At 38.4% G+C, this 27755-nt stretch overlaps 2 protein-coding genes across 6 annotated transcripts in view; one reads left to right on the top strand and one right to left on the bottom strand.

Moving 5' to 3' along the window:
- Positions 1 to 27755, bottom strand: part of LOC140463289 (runt-related transcription factor 2-like) — a 155010-nt gene that overhangs the window by 78618 nt on the left and 48637 nt on the right. Inside the window, exons 3-6 of the mRNA XM_072557051.1 lie at positions 21867 to 21953; positions 13749 to 14047; positions 12772 to 12928; positions 4586 to 4690 (exon numbers count right to left, since the gene is read on the bottom strand). Coding sequence (XP_072413152.1) covers positions 4586 to 4690; positions 12772 to 12928; positions 13749 to 14047; positions 21867 to 21953 — 648 coding nt within the window. The remainder of the gene's footprint in view (positions 1 to 4585; positions 4691 to 12771; positions 12929 to 13748; positions 14048 to 21866; positions 21954 to 27755) is intronic.
- The window catches only part of supt3h (SPT3 homolog, SAGA and STAGA complex component), a 425992-nt gene continuing 414259 nt past the window's right edge, over positions 16023 to 27755 (top strand). Inside the window, exons 1-3 of one of the 5 annotated variants that reach the window (XM_072557082.1) lie at positions 16031 to 16183; positions 16296 to 16384; positions 17278 to 17313. Coding sequence is in view for 4 of the 5 variants with exons in the window: in XM_072557090.1 (XP_072413191.1) it covers positions 16133 to 16183; positions 17278 to 17313 (87 nt within the window). In the remaining variant the exon portion in view is untranslated. Of the gene's footprint in view, positions 16184 to 16295; positions 16385 to 17277; positions 17314 to 27755 lie in introns of all 5 variants that reach the window. The other 4 variants (XM_072557090.1, XM_072557098.1, XM_072557063.1 and 1 more) reach the window with 4 other exon arrangements.

The following is a 27755-nucleotide window of genomic DNA, read 5'->3' on the forward strand; positions in this document are numbered from 1 at the left end:
TGCCATTTGCATCCCTGCAACCCTCACATGGGGCTCCACATCACCATCAAACAGGAGACACATGACAGCTATCTGGCGTAGAATTCTGCCTTATCTTCCATTTCCCCCAAGCTGCTGTGGGGGGGGGACTGGCACACAGGCCAAATAATATACCAGCTGTCTCAGTGAGATCCTGCTAACTCAGCACAGTTTCAGTCATGGTCTGTCCTGGTTGAGTCAGCATTTACGTCAAGCCTTTGTCACTGGATAACTGTGAAACTGAACGTAGCAGTCAATTTATCTCATGACTGAAACTAATGTTAAAAATCTTGCCCCAATCCCTAATAATGGGCACAGGATCATTTACATGAATCCAAAAGATCCCTCAGTACAGTGACTCTCCAACAGGGCAGCACTCCCTCAGCAGTGACCCTCTAACGCTCCCTTTTCAAATATAGATTTTTATTGTACAAGTAACCTTTTTAAGTATGCATACCCCAAAGTGTGTTCATATTTTGCTTCTTCCACCCATCCAAAGAGTTCATGTAATATAACAATTCTTTGAATGCTGACCATCTACAGTTACTCATGCATAAGTACAAACTGATAATTATAATTAATTATATAATTCATCTGTCTAATTAATTATGTCTGGAACAATTGCTCTACTTAAACGTCAAAGGGACGTCATAACAGGAAATCAGACTGGGCGACAGAATAATCTCACACTTTATCATTGTACATACTCCTTAAATTAGCTGGAGCTCAAGAGAACTTTCCCATTTTCAGAACAACATGGTACATAATAAATCACAATCCCTAAATTTTTTTTATAGAGAATACTATATAGGACAATATTGAAGCTCTAAGAGATGATGGAACTAACCATCTATCTCATGTGCAGGCATAGTCCCATTCTCTTCTTGGTAATCTCTTGTTCTCCTACATACTCCCTTCTACACAGGAGATACACAACCTCAGAATCATTACACACAATCCTTAGCATCATATGTTAGCAGTCTTGGAGCCAGAATTATAAAACCTTTGTCTTGTAGGGCAAGAAGAAAAATGCCAATGGTGCAGAGTAAATCAATGTCACCTTCTTGCATCTTGCACCAAAAATACTGCAAAAAGGATCTTTGTATAAAATAGATTGATTATCTGAACAGCATAGTCTACAGGAATCACTTTCAAGTTGTTATAAAAGAACTTTGCATAATTTGTATGATGTGGAGATGCTGGTGTTGGAGTGGATAAAGTCACAAATCACATGACACCAGCGCTCCAAAAGCTTGTGATTTCAAATAAACCTGTTGGACTATAATCTGGTGTCATGTGACTTCAAGATTTGTATGCTCATGTGGAGTAGTCCAATATTCATACTTGTCTAGTTCTACTTGAGTTCAGTCTTGACCACAGTCAACAATGTAGCATATATTAATTCCAGAATTACCTACACTAAGTTGTCAATCATACGTCACTTAAACCCATTCACATTACCTCTTATGAATGCCCTGACCATTGCTCTCAAGGCCTGACTCTTCAGAACTGTTGTTCTCAATCACATAAATTCTGTTGGCATAGACACGTTGTTGAAGAAGATAATAATGAGATCAAGTTGTTGATACAAAGTACTGTTAAATTCTTCAGAACTACAGAAAATAATCTTGACATATTTTTTAATCTGTGCACAAGTTTTAATTCAGTGCCCAATGGCTTAAACATTAAACAGCTACTGATATTACATTCATCATTTAATTTTACCATGGCAGTCCAAGCAGAAATTCTACTCACATCTAATTCTGATGTTTTACCCATGTGTAATGACAAATAAATAAAATCAGATTAATATTCAATATTTGATGTAACATCTATTCTACCCAACCAGCTTAGTTTATTGCAGGCTGAAAAGTGCTATTTAAATAGTATGCCTATCATATTTGAGGCTTTCATATCTTCCTGCTGGATTTCACTGCTGGAATCTTTCCCACATGAAGCTGAAACCCAAGCTCTATTAATGAACAAAGGTTTTTGTTCAGAAAATTTGCATTTGTATGGAAATAATGATAGTTTTAAAATGATCTTTTCTCTGTTGCTACTAGTATTGATGATAAAACTACTATGGCTGATTTTATAATCCAGTGATTTTGGTTGGAAGTGGTATTCCCCTTTCTGTATAACAGGTAGAAAAATCATAGGCTTATAAATACATGATGCATTGTCTACAAGCACCACCCACCTCTGGAAGTACCAGATCAGGAAATTACTTTACGAAAACTATAGGGGTGATTTTAAATTCCAAAGTCTGCTGCAATGGGATTCAATCCCTGTTCCCCACAACATTACATGGGTCTCTGGATTAACAGTCTAGCAATAATACCACTAGACCATCACTTCCCCTAATTTATACTTACACTGCACAAAATTTGGTAACTGCTTTTCTAAGAGCAAAACTGGAAATTTGTCTCCCTCAGAAGGAAACCTGGCAACATATCTATCCTGTTGGGTTCTGCTAAAGAGTACAAAAAAACACCTAGGTAAAAACTAAAAAGGAATCATAAGGAAGACATTGAAATGGTTCTCATGCTTTCCCTTTCTTCACATGTTTGTACACAGTATATTTGTTTCTTTGATTATACACGGATATTTGTTATTTATTTTTATCATACCATTCTGCATTGCACTATATTTAATTAATGTTTTTCTTCCCTGACTTCGCTTTTCTTTTTGTGGTTTACTTCTTTTATCTTCCTTGGTTGCTTCTCATGTTCTCTTTTTCTCCTGTTGTTTATCTCTCTTGTTTTCCTCACTCTTACTTTCATCAACCTACAGTAAGCAGTAGGGATGATACTAATAAATTTCAAGAGACAGAGAGAACCATGATTTAATTAATCGCAGCAAGGTGTGGAGTGAGATCGTATGGTAGGAAGAATATGGAGAAACAATAAAAAAAGGCACAAGTTTGAAGGAATTTCAAAAAACAGTTATCTTGTGTTTGCATACAAGTCTTTAAAAATGATAGTTGTTAAAACAGACAGAATCTTTGGCTTTAAAAATAGAAGCATTGACCACAAAAGTCAGAAATGTATGTTAAACACATATAAGGTATTAGTTTGGCCACAGTTGGAACATTATGTTGAATTCTGGGCACTACACTTTAGGAAAGACATGAAACCTTGGAGAGAGTACTGGAGAGATTTACTGGAATGATTCTAGGGATGAAGAATTATCATTATGTTTTTAGACTGGAGAAGATGTGGTTGTTCTCCTCGATGTAGAGATAAATTGATAGATTTGATAAAGTGTTTATGAAGGATTGAGATAGAATAAGCAAAGAGATACTGTTTCTGATGACTGAAAGGTTGATAACAAGATTTCAGACACATTTAATCTGATTAACTAAAGAACCTGAGGAGACATGAGAATGGTATTTTTAAGCACTGAATGGCAAACGTTTGGAACACATGGTCTGAACAGGACAGTGGAAACAGATTTAATAATAGCATTGAACAGGAAATTGGATAAATATTTGAAAGAGAAAAGCATTCATGGGAATACAAGGAAACAATGGGGGAGCTAGATTAACTGGCTTGCTTTTGAAATTAGTGCAGTGCAGACTCAATGGGCTGAATGGGTTCCTCTGTGCTTTACTGTTCTTTACTTCTGTAAAAGCGTATTTTACTCTGTTTATTTCTAAAATTTAAAATTTGGAATATGAAATAAGCAGACATGCATGTTTTTTGATGAATTAACAGTCAGCACTGAAGCATAATACCATTTTAAACCAGGTTTAAGTTATGTAATAAGTGGAATCATTGCATACATTCCAACTACTTTCTAAATGAGATTATCAGCCCATTTGATCCATAGATTTTGAAAATGAACACAAAAATATTATGTAAGCTACTTTGTCCTGAATAATGGTTTGATACCACTGAATTCTATGTGAGAATAATAATATAACAGTAAGATGGCTGTTGTTCATCAAAAATGACAAGTGACTGCACCTCCAAAATATTGAGGATTTATGTTCATTTCATGGCCATTTAGTAGCTATCCAAAAATGCCAAAGCTAATTATTTTATAGTTAATTCAGATGTAATGAGCTAAAAAGGAAGGGTGTCAATATTCACATCAAATTTAAAATCCTTATGATTTGTGTGCCGCAAGATGGTATACTGCTCTGTTGTGCTACACAAATGGCCAGGATCAGATAACTGAGCACAGATTGGGAATTCTCATCAGTAAACTTTACATTTTGGATGTATTACCACCAAAGCACAGGAAGCTTCAATGTCATAATTTAATGGAGATTTTGCTGACTATTGTTCATCAGCATTGGAGAATGCTTAAGCACTTTCACAGGAATATGAGGAAACAATGGGGAAACTTGACTCATTGGATTGGTCTTGAAATGGCCACTGCAGACTCAAAGACACAGCTTTATCAGACAGTTTCTAGTTATGTCATCTTGACACATGATGATCCAGCAGAATCATTGATTTTAAAATGGTTAATGATTTGGAAATTCATGTAATCAAACAAAAATACCATTATTTGTCTGTATGAATCATATCAGTAACGAACATAGGAAAGTGCCACTTACTTCTTGGTTCTCTTGGCCCATCCACTGTAACTTTTATAGCTCTGTGATAGGTGGCCACTTGAGGTGGGTTTGTGAATACTGTAATTGTCAATGTAAAACTTTTACCTGAAAAACACAGTGCAGATTAATTTTACTTCTTATATGACCATTATGCCCAAGCTTCCAAACAACAATCATTGTACATACTGTTCTGTAGCATGATGATGGTGTGGTCTTAAATAACTGACAGCACAGGTATTTATCATTGCACCCTGAAGTGAGCATTTACCAAAGTGACTTGTGTTTTCAACATAACATTTTGGGTGGATTATTTTTGCCTGATATGGTCTCCATTCCCCTTCCCTCAGTTAAAACATTTGGGGGAGTAGTAGTGCTCTATCCAAGCACTGCTGTCATTGAAGGCTGGGAACTGCATTAATTACTTAAAAATTAGACTTTAAAAAATTCATTCATGGGATAAGGACATTGCTGTCTAGGCCAGCGTCCTTTGTCGATTCCTAGTTAAAGTTCAACTATATTGTTGTGGTTCTGGAGTCACATGTAGGTGAGACCAGACAAGGATCCCTAAATGGCATCAGCAAACCAGATGAGTTTTTTTTTCCTGACAATAAGCAATGGATTCATGATCATCATTAGATTCTTAATTCTAATTTATTTTCATTGAATTCAAATTGCACCATCTGTTATGGTGGGATTTGAACCCAGATCCCTAGAATATTTCTGGGTTTCTGGATTAACAGTCAAGCAATAATATCATTAGGCCATTGCCTCCCCCCTCTGCCCCTATCTGGGTATTAATGAGAATGAAGGGTCTTAATAAGCTCAAAGGAGGGTGGAGGGCTTCCCCCTTTCCACCATAAGACTTCAGACAGGTCAGAGAATGAATGTATATGGTGGGAAGGCCAGCCACTTGGTCTTACCATACCTCTTAGCCACCATAATAACTGACAGGGGAGTGGAAACATCCAGCCCTTTATCACCAAGATCTTTGTATTAATGTTGGTAAGTGTGTGCTTACTTGTTATTTGCAGAAAATGTTATCATACAAAATAGGGGTTGTGACCAACAATTATTTAATAAACAGTAATGTTAGTGAAAACCACTCAGTCTCCTGTGGCATGAACTTTTGCCAAAAAGTCTTTTATATCTATAATCTGTACTTCTTCATTAATATGAGATCTGATAATGTAATCACATATCATATCACTGAAAACAAAACTTTGTGCACTTGGAAATGTGTAGGACGGTTTTTAAGACATTACCTATGCGAAGAGTTTGCATTTGTGCTCATGGAAAATACATTTCTGATGGAAAGAGATGAAAGCATTAATCCTATATTGATGGAAGTATTTCCATTTTCGGTATATCTATCTACTGGGAAACTGTTTCCCTTAGTCTTATTTAATAATAATAAAATAATTCTACAATATGTCATTTCCGGCAAATTACTATATACCAAAGAAACATTTCTGTTGTTTGAGAATACCTTAGCTCACTATTTTATACATTAAGAAGTCTGTGATTAAGCCCATGTGGCTGAAAAGCGACATCATATTCTCATGGTCTCAAATATTACTGTTCCTTCTGAATCAAGTGATTGTTTCATCATTGATTGTGTTTGATTCATTAAAGTTGTTATGTAATTCAAATATCCAAAAAGGCCCATTTTATGTAGGAGATTCTTTCAATACCCCTTCCTAATCCTGTTCAGAAACACACTATTTTATCCATGTAAAAATTACATGTATTATTTACTCTCCTTATGTAAGTCCCCTTAGATTCATTTGACACTTTCTACAAAATAAAAACGGTGCTCTATCCCATAATTTAAGATCAACTTTTTGGTATCTGAAGTCAGCTTTGTATCTATGTAACGTCAATGACAGTTGTGAAGATATAACAAAACTACATTCAAATCAGAAGCCTCAATGTCAGTGTAAATGTTTCAAAAGCCAAACATAATTTTTTTGTGGCTGGAGTAAGCCATGTGTGTTGGAACAATTTGTAGCAAGCAAGAAAAAGAATTGGTTCTCTCCATCACACTACTGAGTTTCTCGCCACTTGTTTGCTTTGCAGGGTAGTATTAGAAATAGGCTACATGCTTTCCTGCTAATGAATTAGACCTCACATTCCTATTGGATTTGATGGCCTTATGCCTTATAGCAAGTAGCTTAAAGTGTGACATTGTAGTACTGTTGTACGAGGCTGGCCACATAGTTGCAGTGGTTGGGAAATGCCCTGAAAGTAAGTTAACAAACTAACAAGATCGTAAGTGTTCTTCAATAGAACATTAAGTATCCTCAAAAAGAAATTATTATAAAAAAGAAATATATGAGATATGTGCAACAATATTTTAGCTATTGTTCATGCATGCATTTAGGATATCACCACAAACAGGAAATGGAAAAATGCGTCTCTTGACAAGGTTTATTTTTGTCTGTCGACTGATTTTAGCAAAAAAAAGAGTGAAAGGTCATTTCACACTTGTATCTAAAGACGTTATACACATTGAACAACCCTAACATATATTCAGGAGGTCTCAATGTGCTTCAAAACCAGTTAATTACATTTTGGAGTGCAGCTAGTGTTGCTTTGTAAACAGACCATGATAATATAGTCTGATTTTTCATTTCAGAGTGCATCATCTTCATGAAAAACAAAAATGCTTTATTTTGTTTGATAAAAAATAAAGGTACTGACCCCATACTTGGGAGTGTAGGTGATAACCAGCTAAGATTTGCCACTGGAAGGATAAAGTTACAGAAATACGTAATGAACACAGGAATCTGAGGAGGTGTGTATAGGAGCAATTTACAGACATTAGTTGAGATAAGGAGAATAAAGGATTTCAACATAAGGATGAGAATTTTAAAGTTAGGGATTTTGCAGATTCTGGCCTTAAATTACTGTGAAGACCTATGTGATGTCTTACCCTATTAAACAAGGAGCACAAATGCAAATTTCCATTGGACGGGCGACTGTTTTGAGATAAAAAGTCATAAAATATAATAAAATATGCAGAAAATTGTTACTAAAGACGGAAATTGTAAAGCTGAACTGGAGAGGCTTTGAACTGTTGAGTCTGGTGACAGTGAAGTCATAGGTGAGGTGTTTCAAGAATAAAATGTGCTGAGGCATGGCCAGAGGCCAGTGATGTTACAGCAGTGGAAGTAATGGTTTATTTAATGGATAGGATAAATACTTCAAAATTCAGATTAGGGATGACTAGAATGTAGAAGAAGCAAAGACTTGAATTTAAACAGCATCAATCATCATTCATAGTGTCCCAAGGTATTTACAGCCTACTAAGTAAAGCGTAGTCATTTTTTTTTTAATGTGCACAGTGCACTCCCACTAAGAACTATGTGACAATGGACATATATGTCTTTTACAGCCACCATAAACGTCAGACAAGGCTTTGGTTTGACATTTCATGTGAATGGCAGCACCTTTCATAGTATTGTACTATCTAGGTTTTTGTGCTTAAAGTCCCGCTCACAGACTGAGACCTACAGTGTCCTGCACTGGAAGTAAAAGTATTGTTGGCTGACCCACAGTTGAATATGAGGCTGTAAGCATTCAATTTCAGAAAGAGACAGTATTCATGGAAGAGTCTAGATGCATTAGTCAGAGTATAGAAATTGTAGCACCAAGAACAATGGGCAGGGTTTTATCAACTTGTCTGAGGTGTCATCCGCGGTCCAGAGAACTGGTGTGGGATGGCCATGGTCATCACTGAAGGAGCCTTCCCTGGATTCAGGATCACGAAAGCTGTAGTCCCATACGCTGAAAATTGACAGCGAATCGAAGACTGGTAATTTTCTACTGCAAGCACTGATACCTGAGGAGCAGTGACAGCTGTGGTAATACATTCAGGTCACACATTGCCAAAGAACCATAGGCCAAAGGTGATTGAGGGCAGGATGGGGTTTGCGGGAGCAGGGATTGCAGAAGGAGGGGAAAGCAGTTTGGAGGTAAGGGCAAGACAAACTGCTAGTGGCCAAGCCCATGTCCATTGTTGGTCTTTCAATGTGACACTGTGCCTGAAAGTGAGGGATTACATCCAACTCCCCCTGCCCCATCCCTAACAAGAAGGCCTCTGGCAAACCCAAAGAGGCATGGCTTAATGGTAAAAGTAGAGTTAGCAATATATAGGTAATTAGGTTAAAGTTTGTAATTGAGTATAATTATGTTGCTCATAACACATAATGAATACCCAGTTTGAGCTGCTGCATCTCTTCTGAACCTATCTCATTCAGTTCTTAGTGTCCCAGGAGTGCGTACTCAGCCCCCTAATGTACTCACTGTATACTCATGACTGCATTACCAAATACCAGACTAATGCTATTTACAAGTTCACTGATGACACCGCCATAGTCGGTTGAATGGATGGCGACACAACAAACTACAGTCAAGAGGTAGAAGATCTGGAAAAGTGGTGCACTGAGAACGACCTAGCTCTCAATGCCAGCAAAACCAAGGAGCTCATTATTGAGTTTCGGCGGGATGTTACTCGTCCCCCTACACATTAACAACACAGAGGTGAAATGAGTGGGGAGTGCAAAGTTCCTGGGAGTGATCATTCACAACAAGCTTTCTTGGACTCTTTATGTGGACGCACTGGTTACAAAGACCCAACAATGACTCTTTTCCCTCAGGCAGCTGAAGATATTTGGCATGATGGCGAATACCATTGCCAACTTTTATTGGTGCACCATCGAGAACATTCTGTCTGGATGTATCACTACCTGGTATGGTAACTGTACCATTCAAGATTGGAGATGGTTACAGAAAGTGGTTAACTCGGCCCGGACAATCAGAAAGACCAACTTCCCATCTGCAGAATCCATCTACCAGGCCTGCTGTCGAGGAAAGGGTGCCAGCATTCTCAAAGATCCATCCCACCCTGGCAATGTTTTTCTACAATGTCTACCATCAGGGAGAAGGTACAGAAGTCTGAACACATGCATCAGCCAATTTCGAAGCAGTTTCTACCCTACTGTTGTTAGAATACTGAATGGACTCACAAACTCTTAACATTCACCTGTACCTGTCTTTTTGTTTTTGCTGCTCGTTACCTATTATTTACTTATCTGTGCTACTTAATGTTGTGATCTGCCTGTATTGCTCGCAAGACAAAGTTTTTCACTGTGCCTCGGTATACGTGACAATAAATTCAATTCAATTCAGTTCAATTCAAAGCATGATGGACAATTTCCTCAGTTTGAAGATGGGATTTTCTCCACACAGGAGCTGTGCAGTGACCGTTCCTACCAATAATGTCACGGACAGACACATTGGAAATAGGTGGATTAGCAAGAGCAGCACATATTTAGAAATAGAGATGGAAATGTTTGGAATATGGGCTGTGAGACATACTGCTGTGAGTAAGACTATGTGGGGCTACTGCTTGACTGTACTGTAAGGCAACTTGCTCAATTTTAGCACTAGTCCCTGATATTATTAAGAAGTATGTTGCATAGTGTGCTATTGCTCTTTCTAGATCCTAGATTGAGACTGGATGGTCCATCCTATTTTATTCCTGTTAACTTTTCTATGGTGGTTTGTACAATTGACTGTATTCCCGAGCATTTCACATGGCAGATAAAAGTCAACTGCAATGCATAAATCTGGAATCACATGTTGGTCAGGATGGCAGATTTCCTTCCCTTAAGGAGGTTAGTGAATCAGATGGTTTATGTTGTGATAATAAGATAATTTTCTGGTCATTATTATGACAATGAGCTGTATTTTTAAAAACCCCATATTAAGCAATTTAAATTCAACTAGCTACAGTAGTGGGATTTCAGTTCATGTCATTAACCTGGATTATTAGCCCAAACATACTGACAGGGCTCCAATGTTGGGGGGAGGGCAGTCATAGGTCAGATTATATTTTTCAATCTAGATAACCAATACAAAACAGATTGCATGGTTATTCATTCATTTATTGTTTGTGAGACTTTGCTAAGAGCAAAGGTTAAGGTCAAAAGCAATTATATAGTTTTTTTTAAAAAAACACTTTGGAACATCCAGTGATGGACCAGTATCCAACTGCAAATTCTTTAATCCAAGAACATAATGCAATGAGGCAAGAATGGATATTACATCCGTAATTCCTACATGATAAAGTGTCAATAGCTCAAAAGTGGCTGTAAAACATTTTGGGACATGCAGGAACATGAAAGATATATAAATTACAAGACTTTCTTCTTTTTTATATTGATCATTGGCTCTGCAGTGAACTGAAAAAATGGGAACATTTATCTGAAGACTGCATTTTTCTGCGTGACTGCCTTACTTTTTTAGAGTTAACTGAATATCTGTTAACCATCTAAATAGTTCAAGAAGTCTGTCATTTAATACCTTGGAGTGGCTGCACAATTTGTGAAATGCTGGGGGTATATCAGAAAATGGAATAGATTGTATGAACAAACGTCCTGTACCTTTCAAATGCACACATGTAATAAGTTAGATATGCAATTGTTAGTCATTTCCAATAGCAGTTAGTGCAGTAATGCTTCAAGACAGGAAGAGGTGGGCGTTGTAAAATGAGTCAATAAAACAGTCATCGCTTTGCATCAATACAGAACTTTGCATAAACCAATGAATGAATCAGAACAGGCTGTTTCACAGTCACTTGATGGATGCTCATATCCACATTTGTTTAAAGGCCCATCATTGTATAAGTGCAAACTTCAACTTGTTTAGCCTTTCTGTTTAACCTTTTTTATTTATGTTGTTGAAACATCTTTGAGCCATTAACTTGAGTAAAATTTTCAGTTTACAAATATCTGCAAATTACTGTCCACTGTCTATTGTCCACAGACGCATTTTTGTATTGGATCTTTTTTATTCTATTTGTACCAGTTCAGCTGCCTATGTCAGTCTGCTGTCTAGGATCAGTTAATAGGTAACTCTGGTTTTAAGTGACTAAGTAATTTGAATGTTTGTTTCTCTGTGTTACATTGACTGGGTCTGTTGGTGGTGGCTCAATGAATGTTCAGAAGAAATGGGCATCAATTAACGATCTTATCTCTTCCTCTCTCCCCTCTTGAATTGAATCTCACTAGACAAGTCTCGACTTAAAACCTCTTTTGTAGCTCTTCCTGCCTTTGGCGTACTCGGAGCTGGAAACAAGCCGTCTGCTTCAAAGCAAACCAAGGGTTTGTTCCACGAAGATCATAAGAAAAAAGGGTCAAGTCTGTTTGGACATAATTACACTTCATCAAAAGAAGCTTTCTTCATCTCCCATGCGTGAAAAGCCTGCAAGCAGTTAGCCTTTTTTTGAAAAAGGGAAAAAAAAACTTTTTGGGAAGGGAGCCAAGAGAAAAGCAAAACAGTAAAACTGGGTACACCACTCCTTTGTGATTTCTTTGAACTTTTTAAACAAGCTGTTCAGGTACATTCGGTTTATGTGTTTACATAATGCATTGACTTAAAGTCCTTTGGTTAGTACGTTTCTTTTTACAGAACACAAGAGACTTGGCACCCAATGTGAGTTTTAGAAACCCCCTTTTTTTCTCCCTTTTGATAAGGATTAATTTTAGAAAATTGTTGGTGTGTAAGAGAAATCCTTCCGGCTGTTAACTATATGTCTGTTTCAAGCGAAAAATGAAAGCTGATCCAGTAAGGAATAATGTGGAATAAAAACTGTCAATTCGCTAATTTCTGAATTTCAGACGAGGGTGATGTATACAAAGACATTGAACCTCAGAACGCAGATACTTTTCAGCAATGGGCATCTGGAAAAAATGTTTTTGCAATTTTCTCCAGATTTTTCAACTCATCTGCCTAAACACTGTTTCCTTGTTTAAAGACAAGACTACAGTCAAATTAACCGTCGACTACGGGAAAGGGAGAGAAACAGGAAAGCAGGAGAGCGAGTTTCCAAAATTCCGAGAAGTTGACGCGATAAACAGGTGGAAAAGAAGTCAACAAAAAAGAAACAGTAGAGATAGATGGACTGCCAGGCAGATACATAGACCCCACACTCATTCTTTAAACCCGGATAAAATTAACTCTTGTGAACAATAATTTTTAGACCAGCATAAATGCAGGATGGCGTCACGTTCCCGTGCCTAGGAAATACCACTTCGACCACACGCAAGCACACACACATCATTATGTATAATGTGTAAAGCGGGTAAAGTATTCATGCATTTAAACCAGGTAAATTACTGTACCCCTTCCACTTCGGCCCACGAAACGCAAATCATTGAAACGAGCCACTTGGTTTTTCATTACTGCCGAGGCATTGCGGAGTTCAGCCGAATAATTCTCATCATTGCCGGCCATAACGGTGACCACAGTGCCGTCAGGAACATCCCCCAAGGCTACCACCTGTCACAGGGGAACATCAATACAGCATCAATACGTGGGCTAGCCGACTTCCAAAAGCGAACAACCTGTCTCTCTCCAAAACCTGGCACTTTACTTAAATAGCACATTTAAACATTTGCTGAAGACCTCCCTTAAAGATAGTTTTGCTGATGGTAGTTTTGTTCCAACTCCCCTCATACGTTTAAAATTAAAAATAATATGATGTTGACTTAAACCTGGGATATATTCTATTGTGTAGACGTAAAAAACAGTCGGTGTGGTTTGCAGGAAAATGTGTAAACAACTGTCTCAGTTGTACCATTCCCAATATCCGTGACTGTTCATCATTACAGTAAAGCCCTATTTAGGCTTTTCGGGAATTAGTTTGAAACGTACATTCTGCTCTTTGTAAAGCAGCTGGAATGACCATGTGTTACCATTAAGTTACTATTACTTAAGTTACTTTGTTTTCTGTTGGATGTATTTATGTAACAATTACTAAACGCTAAATATTCGAGAATTGATCCACATAATGTCCTCTGACATGGGTCTGTCTGCACGATTAGTAAGTTCTGTGTGCCATATGTAACATTCACCGTTTTGTCAACTCTGTTTAAAAGCGCAGCTTTAGAAAGTTATAACTAAAATGCTACAAATTCTCAAAAAAGTGATTTTATGACCACAAATACGCACTAAAAGTGGCAATAATACATTTACATTCACTTCAATGCGTCGAAAATCCAAACCTTCACCTTTGCAAAGTTTTTACCGCTCGGTTTTGTTTCCAGTACTTTGTTCCAACTTTGGACGAACTCTGAAAAGAAAACGGCTTTTTTTTTACCTTGAATGCCACGGGCAGTGTTTTATTACACCTCCAGTGGGACGGTAAGACAGAACAGAGGAAGTTAGGGCTGTCAGTCCGGACCAGCTCTGCCGGATGATCGGCAATGATATCCACCATGGTTCGGTTCTCATGGGGTCGGATCAGAGACCTGCCAAGCGCCGCCGCAGCTGCTGCCCCGGCTGTTCCCACTCCGGGCCCGGGCTCCTGGTGAGGGACCATCCCGCTCACATCGCTCATCTTTCCCGATGCTGGTAATGTGGTGGACGGTGGAGTAAAGCGCCGGCTCGTAGTGGGATCTACGGGAATACGCATCACAACACTTTGATTAGGGGCTTACAGTAGCCACAAACAGTCAATCTGTCCAATTAATGCCAGTTATTGTCACTCAATCCAGTCCACTTTCTTTATTTTTTTCGTCCTCTCTCTCCTTTTAAATAAAGAAGTTTCTTTTTTCAGGAAGGCCAGTTATTCTTCCTGCAACTATTAATATATTCCAAATGTATGTCTTTGGGGACAAAAAATTCGAATCCAACTTGTGGTCAAGGCGATCAAGAGGGGGGGAAAGCCACAGTTTCCAACTGGTGGTTTCACGGAGGTTGGGATTATAAAGCAAGTTTGTGGTCATGAAAAAAGTGAGCGATGATGAGACATCAAAGAGCACGTGGTGGCTGTAGGAGTCATACACGAATTTAAAATAGTGTTCCCTTGTAAAACAAGAGGCCGAGACGATCACGCTGGTATTTTCCAAATCTGATTCTTGTCCCAAATATATACATAAATGTATACTTTGATCCTCGCTGATGGGGAAATAATTTTCAGCGAACGGCTGTAGATTGCACACTAAAACATATCCTTGAATGAATGAAAGTTATAAAGCATACCCCCCCCCCCTCCGCAAGAGTAAGCCTTTTCTTAAAAAAAGCTCTATGAAAATAATTTACATATCCAATCGTAAAAAGTGCAAACGCCTACTTGTTATGATTCGAGCCTATCAAAGCCCTCAGATGGTTTCTTCACAGCTTATTTCCTCAAAAAGTGTTAGGAGGCAGCCGACTTCCAGTTTCTGTTGTGGCTTTGCTTAGGTCTTAAGTCCTGCCACTGGGTTCATTTCGATTATGTGTTCAAATATTTGCGCAACACTGTAAATCGCTTCTAAATGCGACACGCAGCCTGCGCGGCAGTATCACTGTGGGTTAATTTTATTAAAATTATTTAGGAAACATGAATGAAAGGACGAAGAGCGCACTGGGCTTGGAACGAATCGAATCTCAGCCTGTTAACTGATTGCTGTAAATTAGCGGTAAACCCAACGATAACTTTCAAATGTACAAAGGCTACTTGAATTTGAGTGAGGAAGCAATTATTTAGCCAGTCAGTAATCTGGCACTGGCATCGCTCTTGTTAAACCAACTTCAAACGACGTGCTTTTCAGAAGTAGTCATCAAAGGGACATGATATATGACATGTAACGCAACGTCAAAACGCTATATTAGATACACTCATTACACAGATTGACTAATAAAATAGGGCCTTGGCTTCTATCCAGATAACTATATACTAAATTCAATAATAATAATCCGCAACATTATATTTAGTGATTAGCGAGACCAAAGAGAGCATATGTAAAATGTCTTTCAAATTCTACAGTGACGAGTGATGACTGCCTAACGCGACTGCTAGACCATCCCGTTTAATGTAGCTTGAAAAGAAACTTAAATAAAATTAGAAGTTGGATATATCTTTATTTACGTATTTCGTAGACTTTCCCCCAACTCACAAGGAGTCCTGATCAAGGCGTGGGTACATTTTTAAAAAATATATATTGTTAAACTATTTAAGTAGCATTAATTGAATAGCCTCGAAATTCAGTATGTGCTGAGGGAATATCTGGATTATAAACACAGCGTGGGGTGGATGGTTGGCATTCAGTTTATGTTGCAATACCGCCAACGCACCACACCAACATGCTACACCAGAGCTCGCAGAGACGAGCAAAAAGCTATCATACTCCCGTTTGTATCAGATTTCCGCGCACCCGTCTTGATGAGCTCGCGCATGATTTGACTGACGTGACAACCATCCACTGAACGATGGCACAGCGCCGAAGCAACCGCGAAGCCAATCAGCGCCGGCGAGGGGCGAGCAACGGGTCGCGCTTGGCCGGTCCTGGAACTCTGTTGTCAATCCACCTCGGCGCCGCTGGGAATTGTAGTTCCCATTCTCCGGAGATAGGAACCACGGACTACATCTTCTCAGCGTGCGCCTCGAACTGCGACTGCGCGAATGTCAGTAGGCCGGAAGTGTCGGCTGTGCGCGCGAGGAGCTGTCAGTGACCGGAGGAGAGAAACAGATCACTGAGACAGTTACGAGGCCAATGCCTCATGGTAGTAGCTAAGTGTCTGGTTATAGGAGACTTGCTCACTAAAACAAAAGTGAGTAGAATGTTCGGGGCAGCTTTTGTGCCACAGGTCCACATTTTCAATTTGATATATTTTAGCACTATCTTCCTGGCTCCCTTAATCCAGTTTGTACTTTTCTTGTTAGGTAACACATTGTAGGCTTGAGGTAGAAGGGGAAAGAAGACGTGGCGGGTTGTTCGCTGCACGGCGGCTGAAAACATTTGAGAGCGCGTGGTGCGTTACATATCCACTCTTCAATCCTCACACGAGCAGCCTAACCCACCCCCACCTTGGGGCCAGTATCAACTACAGACCGCCCCCTCCTATCTCCCGCGCACTCAATGCGGCCACTACATTCTGTCTCTTCCCCCCCCCCCCCCCCAACCAACATGCCCCAGTATGGCCAGCAACTTCTCTACTCCTCCTCCCCTCCCTCGCACCACCCACTGCTTTCCAGTACAGCCGGTTCCCTCTCCCCACTATCTTCCAGTAAACAGTTATTCTCGCTTCCCCGCCCGCCAGGACAGCCAGTGTCTCCGCACTACTGATTCCCAATGCCACCATCGCTCAGAGCGAGCAAACAGAATCTTCACCGAGCATCCCACCACCATCAACCTTTCCAACTCCCAGTGCAGCGAGCAGACCCCCACCGCCTCACCGTTTCCCATTGAGACTAGTATTCGCTTACCCCTGGCCCTCCTTACCCAAAAACTCCAAAGATGTGCAGGTTAGGTGGATTGGCCATGGTAAATTGTCGGGGGTGGGCGGCGGGGCTTTGGAGAGTTGGTGCAAACTGATGTGCTGAATTGCCTCTTTCTGCACTATCGGGATTCTATGATTCTAACTCCACTTCACCATTTCCCATTGCAGCCTGTATCTCCCACACGATCCTCATCTCCGTTGCTATTATTCTCCCTCCACCTCCGATGAAGCCAATATCCTCCTTAGAACCATCCCTAAATGCAGTCACCCTCCACCCCTCTCCAACTTCAGTTGTTGCCAGCACCCTGCCACTGCTTTCCTTGTGGCCGGTGTCCTTGCAATGCATTCAAGGGCAGCCAAGAATGATTGGACTCTCATGATCGAAAACATATAGTCTATTTTGATTATTTGTCCTTTTGCTTTAGAATCTCCCATTCCAAGCACTTCTGTGGAGAGTTGAGGTAAGTGCCCACACTAGATTAGTGCTGCTATTTAAACAGTGTTTAATAACAGTTGTAGAATTACCTAACACCGTTTTATAATAAAAGATAGAGGGGTAGGGTAGGGGAAATCATAAAAAGTTATGCCATTACTCGTCACTAGAATATGATTGAACATTTACACACCATGTTTCTACTAATGGACAAAGATTGTGGATATGGGCTTGCACAAGGCATTTGATAACTTGAGAACTACATTGGATGGTGGGCAGATAAATAATGGATTAAATTTGAGGGAAATTTGAAGTGATTCATTCACCCTGCTAAAATGAGAGGTAGTATAGTCTAAAGTGTATAGTTGTATAAGATCATAGGAACAGAAAGATCTAGGGGTAGGTATGCACAGATCTTGCAGGTAAAATGTCAGGTTGAGAAAATAGTTAATGAAGCATGTGGGTTGTGGGCTTTATAGTAAAACAATACAAAAATTAAGAAATAATGAACCTTTTATAAAACATACATTCGGCCCTAACTATACTATTATCTCCAACTTTTGGCACTGAATTAGGTGTCATCTGAAGGTATTAGAGCAACGTGGAAAAGAGCAGTTGCAAGGACTTGGAACTTAGAGTTGATAGATTGGAGAATCTGTCTACTCCCATTGGAGAAGAAAAGATAGAGGGTATTTTATAGTGGTTTTCAAATTTGTGATGGATCTGGATAGAGTAAATAAAGAAAAATGTGTCCCCATTGGCAGAAAGATTGAAATCTTGAGGTTTGGTTTAAAAATAAAGTAAGTGCTGTGAAACAAAACCTTTTTTAAAGAAGTGAATAGTTATGATCTGGAATTCACAGCGTGTGTATGTGGTGGAGATAAATTAAATTGAAGTTTTCAAAAGATAATTATATAAGACACGGGGAGTTGAATTAGATGAGCTGCTCTCCCAGAAAACTCTGCACAACAAGAGGGTGATGTGCTATAACCATTTTATGATTGAGATAAATTGTGGTGTTGATGAGTTGCTGCAAGCCCCTAGTTTCCATTTTTTGGTCCCTTTGCAGACAGCACTTTGTATCCAGTGTTATTTTAACACACCATTGAGCATTTAAAAAAAAATCATTGAGATATGGGTAAGTTGGTATTGATTTGTTATCCATGAGAAGGTACTGGTGAGCCATCACTGCAGGCTGTTGGGGGGTGTGGGTATACTCAAAAGGCTGTTAGACAGAGTTACAGGAATTTTACCCAGCAATAGTGAAGGAACAACAATATAGTTCTAAGTGAGGAGAATTTGTGGCTTGGTGGGAACTTGTAATTGGTTGCAGACATGCAAGATATGTTATTCAGGATATTGTCAGTGGTACTCTTTACCTGTATTTGAATGATATGATATTAGTTTGTAGATACTGCACATGATAGGAGGTTTCAAGAATATCGTAACTTATAAAATAGGCAGGCATGACATGAAATATAATACAGATGTCACTTAGTTTTGATAGGAGGATTGAAAAGAAAATATAAATTAAACATTGCAATTTTAAAGAGGGTGCATGAACAGAGGGACCTTTGTATATACCTACACAAGACTTTGACGATGTTTGGATAAGTTGAAAAGGCTATTCAAAAGCCATATACAATCCTGGACTGTATTGATAGTGTACAAAAAACACTATCTGCAGCCTCAAGTGGAGAATTACTCTTGATTCTTGCTACTAGATTTAAGGGAGGATGTTAAACCTTTAGGGTATGGAGATGATTGAATAGGATGTTACCAGGGATGACAAACTTCACTACCATGTAGTGATTTGAGAACTTGAGATGTTCCTTTTAAAACGGGGAAAGCTAAGAGGGCAATAATAGAGATATTCTAAATCATGAACTGTGTTGAGTAAGTAACAAACCAGTTGGAATTTTAAAAGTTTTCCTGGCCGTAGTGAGAGTGTGAGTTGCTGTCGTAGAAAATTGGCATAGACATGACGTTCTATGGTCGAGTAAATAGGGCAAATAGTTTCAGATGATACAGATTTTAAATAATTTGTAAAAGCAGTAGTGACAGGTGAGAGAAAATGTGGCAGGTTATGATCTTGAATGCACTAGCTGAAAGGATGCTGGAAGAATATTTTCCATTCACTTTCAAAAGGGTTTTGAAGAAATAGTTATGGGAAAATATGCAGAAATTGCAGATGAGTGAGATTATTTGGATAACTTTGTCAAAATTACCCCACCTGTGCTGTATCATTTTATGAATGCTAATTGAAGCTAGTTTTACAACTCTGTGCTCCTACTTAAGAAACCAGCACACTTGTGGATTTGGAAGAGAAGATAATGCCTGACAAAACTTCACAATATTTCAGTAATTGACGTCCCACTTGGACTAAGAGGAAAGAAACCACCTCCCCCACCAAGCACGATGTGGCTAGATTTTCCAAAGATATTGGACAATATTCCCTTGTGAATATATATCAATTGAACTAGAAAGTGTTGATGATAAACCAGATGAAGTACAGAGAGCAATTAATACTTATTAGACAAGCTATATTTTTAGTGGGGGTTTTTGCATTTACTCCAAGGGCTTCATGTTGGAGCCACCACTTTTTCATTTGTATAAATGCTTCTGATTTATTAACTCAATGCAAAATGGTTGTTTTTCTTTGTCGCTGTACAGGACTTTGGTCAGGCCACTCTTGGAATACTGAGTTCAATTCTGGTCTCTTGCCATAGGAAAGATATTGTTGGACTTGAAAGGGTGCAGACAATATTTATAAGGATGTTGTAGGGTTGGAAGGTTTGAGCTATTGGAAGGGGCTGAATAGGTTGGGGCTATTTTCTCTGGAGTGTCTGAGGTTGAGGAGTGACCTTAGAGGTTTATAAAATTATGATGGGTGTGGATAGGGTGAATAGCCAAGGTTTTTATCCCAGGGAAGGAGAATCTAAAACTAGATGGCATAGGTTTAAGGTGAGAGGGGAAGATTTTAAAAGGGATCTAAGGGGCATCATTTTCACGCAAAAGGTGGTGTGTCATTTGAATGAGCTGCCAGAGAAAGTGATGGAGGCTGGTATAATTAGAACATTTTAAAAGGCATCTGGATAGGTATATGAATAAGAAAGGTTTAGAGGGACATGGGCGCAATGCTGCCAAATGGGACTAGATTAATTTAGGATACTTGGTCAGTGTGGATGAATTGGACTGAAGGGTCTGTTTCATGCTGTACAACTCTGATTCTCTGACTCAAAGAGCAATGAAATTGAAGGAAGCATTCAAAAATAAAAGTTGGCAAAATGCACATGTAGGAGGAGAAAGTGAGGACTGCAGATACTGGAGATTAGAGCTGAAAATGTGTTGCTGGAAAAGCGCAGCAGGTCAGGCAGCATCAAAGGAACAGGAGAATCGATGTTTCGGGCTCATGCCGAAATGCACGTGTGGATGAGGGATATTTAGTGCAGATAGGAGTGTAGTGTGCAAAAAAAATTCTAATAATTTCTTGTTCAGAAATGTTATTACACTTGCAATGGGTCTCAATTTAGAAAGGACATTCCTCTTGTAGAGGTATCATGTTTTTGTATAATATGGAAAAATGCTTGTGTAGAGTATTTTAGATTGAACAGTAGAATTATGACAAGGGGGAATAGGAGTTAAACTAGCAAGGTAACTCATTGTCAAGAAGTTCTTGACACGGAGCATGCTAGATAATTGGATTGGATTTCCAGATATACTTATTGAAAGTGAAAATATTGGGTATAGTACATTATGTATTTCAGTAGAAGGACTCTTAAGTGTTTTTGTATTATATTAAGTTTTCTTCATCTGTGATCCCATTTCAAAGAGAAATGGGAGGTAAACATGCTAAGAAGTGTGAAAGAGAGCTTGCAAAGGAAATAGAGATTTTAATAGTGTAAGAATTATGTTGATATAAAATGGGTCTAAAGAGGCTGATATTTTTTAATTGAGAGAAAGGGAAGACTGGGCTGGTTAATCAATAATTTTATGGAACAGCCGCAAGATAAATATTTTAAAATAAACTATTAAAAATGTTAATAAAGTGCTAGAAGTAGATGATGTATATCCAAGAATGTTAAGATTGAAGCTCCCTCTATACTGTCCCATCACCAAACTCGACCTGGTAGAACATAATTAGGTATATCTTTTGAATATTCAATTCTAACAATATACTGTTAATACCAAAGTCTAACTATCTAACAAGGATTTACATTACCTGCTGAATCTAACCTCATATAAAAGACGCAAGATATTTTAGGGGAGTAGTGTTAGATTATTTGTTGTAGTTTTGGATCTTCCATTGATGCAAGTGTGATTCATTATTTTCTGTGCTAAAATATAAATTAGTTACTTGACTAATTAAAAAAAATCCGGAGATGGACATTGCTGGCTGGATCCATCCCAAACTGCACTTGAGAAGCTAAGCTCCTCTTAAGTAAAACCAGTCGACTACCTTGATTAAAAAAGTTTGAATTAACAGATAAATATTTTACCCACAAAAATTATTCACATTAATAGTAAACTTTTGGAGACAAGTACATTTTGTAGTGGACTAATATTATCTGTAAAACTGACCTGATTGATCAGTGAGCACCTTCCAGTTAAACATGCAGGAAGCTTTTTGTGTCGGCTTTTTTGAGAAGAAACTCTGGACGTTTGCGTCTGAAAGGGGTGAAAATTATATTAAAAAATGAATTTGTATGTCTGCTTTACCATTTTTAAACTTATTCAGTTGCTGCATTGTTTTGTGTAGTGCAGCAATTGATACAACCTAAGTATGATTTCTGAGTTATGTTCCTTGTTTTGCATGTTTCAGATTGTTTAAGTTGCAACAACCGAGAATAACCATTCATTCCAATTGTTGTATTTCAGTTTCCAAACTTCAGGTATATGCTAGTGCTTTTTAATGACATGAGCTCGTTGTCTTCACTGTCTTCCAGCATTACTATCTAACCAGGCCAACAATTCTATAGAAATGAAATTCTCTATTACATCAAAGTATATCAACTTGCTTTTCATCACTTAAAACCTTGTGGTATTGAATATCAAGTATTCTAAAGTTTTAATTCGTTTGATCTGTATGGCACTACATTTTTCAGAAACTTGTGTAGCATTAAAAATACTTTAAAATGTAAAAGCATTTCCTGTTGCATTTTGCATCGTCTAACCTTTAAAATCAATTTTCTTATTATATGCTGATCATTCTTCTTACTGGTCTCTTGCCACTTCCTTGCATTCAATATTCTGTTAACCTTTACTGTCAAACCCAAAGTATGCTGTTCAGGATTTTTCTAAAGGAAGTTTACAACTTAGAATGTCAGTGTACAGCAATTTTTATGTTTTTGTTCTTGGCTTGAAGTGGGTACATGCTTTCAAGTGGACTACTGTAGTTATGTATCCTGTGTATTATCTTAATATTGAACATTTGGCAGAGATATTAAATTCTATTATAATCTGTTAATCTATTATGAGTATCTTTTTGGTAAAATTCATTCTGCATGCAAATATTATGAAATCCAACTTGTGGAACGTGTTTTAATAAATGTTTGCAAAACTTATAGGGCCAGAAATTTAAACGTGTTGGGAGCTCGTAACATCTAAGTTCTGTCAAATGTGCTACTTGCCAACTTAGTCCTAATTTTAAAGATTCATTGTTTTAAAGAGTAATTACTTGGTGGAACCGGATAATCAGGATGAGTTTTGTAAGAATTTGGTTGCCTCTGACTCATGCAAGATACTGATTTATTGGAAGAGAATTAGAAACAAGTCTCATACTTTATTGTTGAATCTGACGGATCTTAATTTTAATGTGACTATGGGTTCTGAACCTAAGCAGGTGAAGGCAGGTTTGGGTTACATTGTTCAGAATAAGTTAATAAGGGATTGATTGCTTGAGAGATGTAACTTGATATAGTTCAGTGCAGTTTTTAGAAAGTTGCTTGTTCTTATTTTTTCCTATTTAATGTGTGTTAGAAGAAGCTGTTCAAGGATGTTTGAGATAGTGAAAGTCACCAAGGAAATATTCTCTTAATCATGGACCAGAAACTAAGAAAAATCATGGAAAGGTTAGATTGAATTCATGCACAAAAATAATACTGATGTCATGATTTGTCTTGTTTGGGAAAATATTGGGAAACCAATAAGAGATGAAGCCTCTGTTCGCCAATCTAAAGCAGGCTTATAACAGGTTGGTAGAAAGGAAGTCATAAGGTGCATCACAATTCATGGAGTCCCTGAGAAGTATGTATAACTTACAGAACATGTACTAGGAGTACAAGACATGTGTAAGATTTGAAATCAAAGTTGGGTTTATCCAAAGATTGGCACTGGTCTCCTTTCTTTTCCTGATTGTCATTAATGTTCCAACTAAGTAACACAGAAAATGTCATGGACAATAATATTTGAGGATGCTAATGAGTTGTGTAGGGGTTGATGTTAACTTTCCCGAGTATCTGGAGAACTGGAGAATAGTGTTAGAAGATTGGGATGCAGAACAGTAGGCAAGAACCCCATTTGCAGAATCTGGGTTTGAGACTAGAGAAGAGGATTGGGTGATGATGTGTAGAAAGTGAATGGGTGAAGTATGAAAAGTAAGTGGTGACAGAAGATTGAAGTTTGGGAATGAAAATTGAGTAACGGTTTTGCTACAGTTGGAGAAATTGGAAGAAATGCAGTGGAATGTGAAGTGATAGAGAAGTATTGCTGAAATGGCAAGAAAATATCTGCAAGACAATTGTGAGCCCTGCTTTGAAGTTTCATGGCGAAAGTTGCACAGCATTGATAGCTGACAAATGATGCAATTGAAATAGATTGTGGACTCATGTGCCACTTATTACAGATGTGTGTAATAACACCTCTGAACAAGTTGATTAGAAAAATAGATTAATTTAAAAAAGTCAGGAACACTGGGCAGTTAAGGAAAATTGTCGGAGCATTGAAAGATGTGAAGAGATTGAAATGGTCTGATCGTCTGTAGCTGAGAGAGCACAAATGTGGCGAGATGAGTGATGGAGGTTAACTGCTCGGAAGGATTACAGGAATGCCTGTGATGGGCAAGAAAGTTCAGTGGTGAGAGACATAGTCGCAGTAGAATTGGAAATAGAATGGGTGACTGATGGAAGAAGGTGCATTATGGCACCAAGTAAAATATAGGAAACTGAAAGGAGCAGATATCTATTCTGTAATTAATTAAGACCATTAAGAAGTTGAATTTCATGATTATCAGTTCTTGATGTAAGCAAAATTATGGAAAGCGTAACCATAATCATCTGTTTTATATGCACTGAAACTAGAGATATTGCTTAAACTTTGTCTTTAATATCAAATTTAGGTAAAATTATTTTCACACGTAATTGATGATGTCACACATTTGAAAGCAATAGCTAAAGTTGAAGTACTTAGGTATCCTGTACAAATTTCATCTGGAGACAATTCTAATTACTGCCTGAGAAGCCAACAGAGGAAAAGCATTTTCTCTATGATACAATTTCTCATCCCCATTCTCTTGGCTTCTACCTGTACCCCTTGATACTCAAGATCTGGTGTTCTGTGGTAGTGAATTCCATAGATTCACCACTCATTGGCTGAAGAAGGTTCTCCTTATCTCCATTCTATAAGGTTCTTCTTTTACTCTAAAGCTGCGCTAGTCTCTCCCAAAAATGGAAACATCTTCCCAACATCTACTCTGTCCAGGCCAGTCAGTATTCAATAAGTTTCAATTAGATCCCCCCTCATCCTTCTAAACTCCATCAAGTATAGACCCAGAGTCCTCAAACATTCCTCATATGTTAAGCTTTTCATTCCTGGGATCATTCTTGTGAATCTTGATCATTTAATATTTTTTGATCCTTGGCAGGAATGTCTCAAATTCTCATAGGTTAAATATTCTAAAGAAATGTTCATTAGAAATCTTTGCAAATTTATTCAGAAGGAAGCTACTTATGAAACACAGTTAATGTTATACCCATAAGCCTTAGAACTGATTTATTTGTGGTATTGTTGGTAATGTTAATTGTAGTTCAGACTTGTTAAAATGGTCTTCACAGACTTTAAACAACTGAATTTATTTTAACTTGGTACAGCAAACAGCTACATTTCATTTCAAAGCAACTGATATGTTACCGTATATTGAAAAATTTCAGTTTCATGTTCAGTGTATTGCTTAAAGTAAATTTTTAAATTTTTTTTGGTTATATTTTAAATTCTGGAAGTGAAAAATTTGGCTGTTTACAAAACAACCTTTGTAAAAAAGTCAATTAACTAACTTCCAATGAGTAATTTATTAAGATCATCAAATAGTATCTGCTGAAGCAAAAAGAGGCACCTGCCGAAAATGTCATCTTTTTAAATGGAGGCTTTTACTAGAACATTTGAATGGTTTAAGACCACAGAACTAAAAGTTGCTTCCTGCATAAAGTCTGATATATTGCTCAATCTGCTCAATGTTGTTATTCACGAGTTTGAGAGTTTCTAACCTGCAATTTTACATTTTAATATCCCTTTTCATCAGCCATCTAGCATTCACTGTAATGTGTAACTAAAACTAATGTTCTAACCAAGCTAGAAGTAGGGAGGAATTAAAATAGAATTTTTCATTGAGTCTTTTAGATGTATTTGTGAGAAAACCTATCCACTCAGTGCTTAGCAAGTAGTGATTGAGTCAATTAGTACACATACAATTAGGAAGAAGTAAGATAAATACGTGAACTGCAACAAATGAAAGGTTATCTTTGATGTGACTACAGGAAAAGGATAGCTTAGTGGCATGCTGTGCAGACAACAATCTTTCCCTCAGTGTTAGTGAAGCAAAAGAGCTGGTCATCTACTTCAGGAAATGGAGTGGAGGACACGCTCCTATCTGTATTAATGGTGCTGACATGGAGATGGTCAAGAGTGTCAGGAGTAAATATCATAGGAGAAAATATCACCACCATGGTCCATTCACATCGATGCTGCAATCAAGGAAACATGCAATGCCTCAACTTAAGAGGTTAAGGAAATTTGGTATGTCCACAGTGACCCTTACCAATTTTTACAGATGGCTCATAGAAAGCATAGTATCTAGATGCATCATAGCTTGGTATGGCAACTGCTCTGCTCAAGACTGCAAGAAATTACAGAGCGGTTTTCAACGTAGCCCAGTCTATCATGAAAACCAGCCTTCCTTTCATTGACTCTGTATGCACTTTATGCTGCCTTGGGAAAGCAGTCAGCGTAATCAAAGACTCCTCCCACTCCAGTTGTACTCTTTTCCATCCTCTTCCATTGGGGAAAAAAGATACAAAAGTTTGAAAGTATGTACCAACAGATTTAAGAACAGCTTCTTTCCTGCTGTTATCGGACTTATGAACAGACCTCTCATATATATTAGAGTTCATTTTTCTCTGCATTGTTTCGAGCTGGAACACTATATTCTGCATTCTGTTCTGTTTTCCTGATGGATTATGCAAGGTATGATTTGTCTGGATGGCACAATAAACAATTGTTTTCAGTGTATCTTGGTACATAGATGTACAGCATGGAAACAGACCCTTTGGTCTAACCCGTCCATGCCGACCAGATATTCCAACACAAACTAGTCCCACCTGCCAGCACCCGGCCCATATCCCTCCAAACCCTTCCTATTCATATACCCATCCAAATGCCTCTTAAATGTTGCAATTGTACCAGCCTCCACCACATCCTCTGGCAGCTCATTCCATACACATACCACCCTCTGCGTGAAAAAGTTGCCTCTTAGGTCTCTCTTATATCTTTCCCCTCTCACCCTAAACCTATGCCCTCTAGTTCTGGACTCCCCGCCCCCAGGGAAAAGACTTTGTCTATTTATCCTATCTATGCCCCTCATTATTTTGTAAACCTCTACAAGGTCACCCCTCAGCCTCCGACGCTCCAGGGAAAAAAGCCCCAGCCTGTTCAGCCTCTCCCTTTGGCTCAAATCCTCCAACCCTGGCAACCTCCTTGTAAATCTTTTCTGAACCCTTTCAAGTTTCACAACATCTTTCCAATTGGAAGGAGACCAGAATTGCATGCAATATTCCAATAGTGGCCTAACCAATGTCCTGTACAGCCGCAACATGACCTCCCAACTCCTGTACTCAATACTCTGACCAATAAAGGAAAGCATACCAAATGCCGCCTTCACTAACCTATCTACCTGCGACTCCACTTTCAAGGAGCTATGAACCTGCACTCCAGGGTCTCTTTGTTCAGCAACACTCCCGAGGACCTTACCATTAAGTGTATAAGTCCTGCGAAGATTTGCTTTTCCAAAATGCAGCACCTTGCATTTATCTGAATTAACCTCCATCTGCCACTTCTCAGCCCATTGACCCATCTGGTCCAGATCCTGTTGTAATCTGAGGTAACCCTCATCACTGTCCACTACACCTTCAATTTTGGTGTCATCTGCAAACTTACTAACTGTACTTCTTATACTTGCATCCAAATAATTTATGTAAATGA

This window comes from Chiloscyllium punctatum, chromosome 3 (assembly GCF_047496795.1).
Source record: "Chiloscyllium punctatum isolate Juve2018m chromosome 3, sChiPun1.3, whole genome shotgun sequence".
Classification (NCBI taxonomy): Eukaryota; Metazoa; Chordata; class Chondrichthyes; order Orectolobiformes; family Hemiscylliidae; genus Chiloscyllium; species Chiloscyllium punctatum.